Consider the following 5,956-nt stretch of genomic DNA (forward strand, 5'->3'; position numbering starts at 1 on the left):
CTAGCCCAACAATTCAGCCTTTTTAGAATATTTTTCCCTATTAATTTGGTCGACTACATGGGCCAAGCCCACATTTTAGCCTTTTTATTTCTGGGCCATGGCCTCTTATAATGCATTTCTTATTAGTTTCCGTCCTTCCAGAAAAATATTGTTTGGGCCATGGCCTTTTCACCGCAGACCATGCTTGTACCACGTTTATTTCTGGGTCATGGCCTATTCAGGCCCGGTACTATCATGTCAATTGAGTAATTTTCACAATCTGGCATTAAAGAAACATGTACAGAGGGAATACAAAATTTCATTACACAGGAATTGTTCAACATGTAGGAGCACATCTGTTACTGCCCTAACAATGTCTACATAATTTGCCTTATCTCACTACTACATAACATTATTCAACACGTAGGAGCACATCTGGTACTGTCCTAACAATGTCTTCATTGCTCCCTCTGATGGGCAAGTTCTCCAGGTGCGACAACTTGCCTTCCTACAAGAACAGAACATTACATGAGTAGATCAATCGAGGAGGAAACAATAAAACAAGCTGAAAGCATCACACATACAAATAATAACAGCATACATTAATGTATAAAATAATAATAATAAATATATAACCAGGGCTATTTCTAGCCAACTTGTGTGCATGAATCATTATAGATCAAGCAAAAGACGTATAACCATAAGCAAACAACAAATATTAGTGAAAGGGGACAATTTCTAGTAGTCGTCATTTTTGCAAAGTGAGCAAGAATGATGGTATTTTCCTACACATACTTTCTGATTTTTCCTTAGTCCTATAATGATCTGCTCACTCCAATTCTATCTACTCAACCCATTCACGTGCAACATGGATAATCAACTAGCCTCATCATTTGAAGCATCTAGTCAAATAAGGACTTAGAATGCAACATGCATAACTATGTCCTGTGAAACAGTTCACGTATCAAGAATCATCAAAGTAAATAAGGAACTGGTATAGAACACCAACCCAATCACCTTCACATCAATGAAATCATGGATAATTCTTCTATTTAATTGAAGTTCTCTAAGCTTCTTCCCCCATTGAAAGCAGTCTACAAAATAATTGAGAACAAGGTTAGCGCCAACATTCAAACCATACAATTTCTTGCTAATCTCATATGCTGTTAATCAAAAGAAAGATGTATTTTGCTGTAAGATTTTAGCGCTGGTACATAAGACATAAAAAGGTACCAAAAATCCTTAGTGATCTGAAGCAGCAAAAAAAATTTAAAAACAGATAATGCATGCCATAGTAATAGCAGCACAAACACAGAAATGCAAAAGGCACCTCATACTAGTATGGTGATCTTCGTCGCAAATTTTAAGCTCCATTTCATGTAGATAATTTATTTGGTTTCAGTAAACAATAGCGTGCAGTATATATGAAGGGTTATTGGTTGCATAACACCTGAACTAATCCTCCATATAGGGGGGGTTGCAACAGGTTCCTACAGTACACTAGATAGGCCAACATTTTAGACTACTTGTACCTAGAAATCATATGCAACTCTATTTTTTCTCTTGCCTAGCCACAAGATCATAAGAGAAATCGTAAGTATCTGGTGCATTTGATATAATAAAGCAGCTCCCGAACAAATAGAAGTTCTGCATCTTCACATCCCAATTGAGGAGATCTATGGGATAACCTACCCTGAGGAGCTCGCCGCGGGATCTTCTCCATGGCCAGCCCCCTTCTTTCACAACAGCAGATTGGCCTCTTCGCGAACCTGCAAAAATAAATGCACACACACATCATATTGTGGGAGACGAGAGGAGGAAGAGGAGGAGGAGGGATGTGTATGCAAGTGTTGGGCATCAAGCATGAGATACTTTTCAAATTACTATGAACATTCTTAGTTTCTTTGATTGAAGTAGGTGACTGGGGCTAGGTGTGCTCACTACTAGGCAGTAAAAATTGGGTATATACAAGCATTGGGTGCTTAGTTATCGGCGACGAATATCTAGACACCAAAATATCGGTGCCTCTGCCGCAAGTGACCATCATCGTGAACTAGACATACGAATACTAAATATCAACCAATGCACATACTTTTATTACCTGCAAGAGAGATAGCTCAAAACAGAATATATATAATTTGCAAGAAGGAAATCACCCATAATTAACACAGAGAGATATAACCAAAACAAGTTCATTCATCTTCCAAGTATAAAACATCAAGTGCACAAACTCACATCAGTTAACATCATTACAAAATTTCAGATAACATGTTTACTGCAGAAATCAAGCCTAGGCAGTAGTGCTGCTAGTGTTTCTTTCTGTGGTTGTGTTGGACTTGCAACTCAATTTTCTGGTAATTGATGAAATGCATACGCTGAGGAGGCTAGCCCGGAACAGGGAGGCGGCAAGGAAGAGCCGGCGTGATGCGTACCTGAATCCAGGGGAAATGCCGGAAGCAAGGGAAGGAGGGCGTGACGGCGATGTTCACGCTTGCCTCCGTGAATAGCTGCCTGCATGAAGAGTTCATGCTTGCATTCCAACATTGGTCTGTATGTATAAGTTGCAAGTAATTGTACCGAATAATTGTGTACAAACTGAGAAGAGCTTCTAGATTACTGCAGGATAAATGGTTGTAGAGCAGAATCATACTTGGTAAACAATGCATGAACATCCAAGTCGTTCTCCTTCAGTTTTGCAGCAGTGTTGTACCAGTCAATGACATGCTCCTTGGCTGCATCCGAAACAGCTCATCAGTATTCAACAGAAACAACTACACAGGGCAAGTCCAAGCATATCTAATAAAAATTCTAAAACAGCATACCGTTGATCCACTTGAACATGGAGAACATAGACTCATGGTAATTATGGTCGAGGAACCAGATCCTTTGGTCCTTGTCAACCTCCTCAAATGGCACTGCAAGATCACACCCCGACGCAATTCACAAATTCAGTAAGCCACCACCGTAATAAATAGCTCTACACATCTAATCACGCAAGGGTTTCACGCTAGCGGATCTAGCAGCAGCTACAGCTAGAGCGGGTTCTGTGAACCCTAGGCCCCACCAGAGGCACCGATCCCCCGGAAACAGGTCGGGGACCCGGACAGCGCAAACCCTAGCAGGGAAGAGGCGGGGGTTCGGTCGTTCGCTTACCGGCGTAGGAGTTGGTGACGTAGATGACACCGCCGGAGGAGGTGCCGAGGAGCATGCCGACGACGCGCTTCCTGGTGTCACAGGTGACGCGGTTGTAGTGGTCGATGATGCTGAGCAGCACTAGCGGGTGCACCACCACCTTCTCTAGTGTCCGACCCGACAGCTGCGCCGCCTTCACCACGTCCATCTCCTCTCCCTCTTCTCGGTGCGTCGTTAGGGAGCAGCGCGAGGGGCGCGGCCCCGCAGGCGGAGAGGGAGCAAGGGCGCGAGCGGGCCGAGGGATCCAAAGGTGGGTGGCGCGAGCGGGCTGAGGGATCTGACGTCGTGGCTGCGGCAGGGGATGGGGCGACGGCGGAGTACGGGGCACTTGGGTTGGATCTGGATCGGGGAGAAGGGGAAAGAGAGAGGCTGCGGAGAGGGGGAGAGAGAGAGGCGGGCGCGGGCTGCTAGGGTTTGGATTAGGCTGCTGAGAGGTGGACGGTTCAGATCGGCTAGAACGAATGGTTCAGATCGGCTAAGGGGGGTGATCCGTGGGATGAGCCTTGATTGGCTTAGAAAATTTATGGTTTAAAATAGTTTCTAAGTACTAAAACTATGGGTGTTTCGTGAAGCAGCTATCATAAATATTTTGCAAAATCGCACAACTAAATTTTTCTCTCAAGTTAAACCACATTTTTTGGATGATCGCCAATTTGAATGCATTTTTATCTTTCTACTATTTTTAATCATTTTTCGATTGCCCGAATGAGTTTTTTTGAAGGACCTACCATATTTTGTTGCAAATTGGACCAAATAATTTTATAAAATACTAGGACATATTTAATTCACAATTGACCAAATGGTTGGGTGTGAAAAGTTTCAATCCACCTCTCATGAAAAAGACAAATTTCAGTCGATTCAGTTGGAAGTGGGTAAAATTTGAAATATAGCTACCTCGTAGTTTTCTCTTTATTTCTTTCAAAAATCACTTCTAGGTACATAAGTATCTATTTAATCAGAGAAACATCAAAAAAATTCCAAGATTCAACAACTAGCTAGGAACGGTCATGCCCGCCGTTTTGACCGCTTTTTGAAACGGGCATAAAAAATTCAAAAAAAATCAAAAAATTGGATAACCTTCGCATTGTGTCATTATATGTGACAAGTTTCCAGGAAAAATAATAAACTTGTAATACAAAAATTATTTTAAAAAAGTGCTCATAGAAATGAGCTATCGTGCGTGAAGATTCATGGCTTTCAAGCCAAATGATCAATCTTATGGCCACATTCATGGCAAAGTTTGTTCAAATGATTTCATTTTGTGCACAAGGGTGCATTTTGGAATTCCAAACAATGTTGCCTAAGGGAGTTTTCATTTTATTTGCACGGAGAATTCATTTTCCATTTTTCGAGTGCCTGAATTGAGTTTTTTTTTGTGAAGGACCGACCATATATTTGTTGCAAAATTGGGCCAAATCAATTTTATAAAATACTAGGCCATATTTAATGCAAAATTGACAAAATGGTTGGGTTTCAAAAGTTTTGATCCACCTGTGGTGAAAAAGACAAATTTCCGCCGATTCAGTAGTAAGCAGGTCAAATTTGAACTGCAACTGCCTCATAGTTTGCTCTTTATTTTTTCCAAAAATCATTTCTAGGTACATAAGTATCTATTTAAGACGAGAAACATCAAAAGTTTTCCAAGATTCAACCACTAGCTAGGAACGGTCAAGCCCGCCATTTTGACCGCTTTTTCAAACGGGCATATGAAATTCAAAATAATCAAAAAATTGGAAAACCTTCACATTGTGTCATTACATGTGACCAAGTTACCAGCAAAAATAATAAACTTGTAATACGGTAATTATTTTAAAAAAGTGTTCTCAGAAATTAGCTATCATGTATGAAGATTCATGGCTTTCAAGCCAAATGACCAATCTTATGGCCACATTCATGGAATAGTTTGTTCAAATGATCTCATATTGTGCACAAGGGTGCATCTTGGAATTCCAAACAATGTTGCCCAAGGGATTTTTCATTTTCATTGCATGGAAAATTCATTTTCCATTTTTCGAGTGCCTGAAATGAGTTTTTCTTGTGAAGGACCTACCGTATATTTGTTGCAAAATTGGACCAAATCAATTTTATAAAATACTAGGCCGTATTTAAATCACAATTGACCAAAAGGTTGGGTGTCAAAAGTTTCGTTCCACCTCTGGTGAAAAAGAGAAATTTCCGCCGATTCAATTGGAAGTGGTTCAAATTTGAACTGCAGTTGCCTCATAGTTTGCTCTATATATTTTACAAAAATCATTTCTAGGTACATAAGTATCTATTTAATCAAAGAAACACCAAAAAAATTCCAAGATTCAACAACTAGCTAGGAACGGTCATGCCTACCGTTTTGACCGTGTTTTGAAACAGGCATAAAAAATTCAAAAAAAAATTGGAAAACCTTCGCATTGTGTCATTATATATGACGAAGTTGCCAGGAAAAATAATAAACGTGTAATACAGCAATTATTTTATAGAAGTGTTCTCAGAAATGAGCTATCATGCGTGAACATTCATCGCTTTCAAGGCAAATGATCAATCTTATGGCCACATTCATGGCATAGTTTGTTCAAATGATCTCATATTGTGCACAAGGGTGCATCTTGGAATTCCAAACAATGTTGCCTAAGGGATTTTTCATTTTGTTTTCATGGAAAATTCATTTTCCATTTTTGAGTGCCCAAAATGAGTTTTTTTGTGAAGGACCTACCATATATTTGTTGCAAAATTGGACCAAATCAATTTTATAAAATACTAGGCCATATTTAATGCACAATTGACAAAATGGTTG

General features: G+C 40.1%; 1 protein-coding gene across 1 annotated transcript; it reads right to left on the minus strand.

The window, feature by feature from the left end:
* Positions 1 to 391: 391 nt before the first annotated feature.
* On the minus strand, positions 392 to 3,319 carry LOC147991505 (26S proteasome non-ATPase regulatory subunit 7 homolog A-like). Its single transcript, XM_087538698.1, has 5 exons — positions 3,133 to 3,319; positions 2,802 to 2,894; positions 2,597 to 2,711; positions 2,412 to 2,490; positions 392 to 487 (listed from the first exon to the last, which is right to left on the minus strand). The coding sequence occupies exons 1-5, from the start codon at positions 3,317 to 3,319 to the stop codon at positions 392 to 394; spliced, it is 570 nt and encodes a 189-aa protein (XP_087394824.1).
* Between the last annotated feature and the right edge of the window lie 2,637 nt (positions 3,320 to 5,956).

Source organism: Triticum urartu, chromosome 1A (assembly GCF_056163025.1).
Source record: "Triticum urartu cultivar PI428250 chromosome 1A, HENAU_Tu73, whole genome shotgun sequence".
NCBI classification, from domain to species: Eukaryota; Viridiplantae; Streptophyta; class Magnoliopsida; order Poales; family Poaceae; genus Triticum; species Triticum urartu.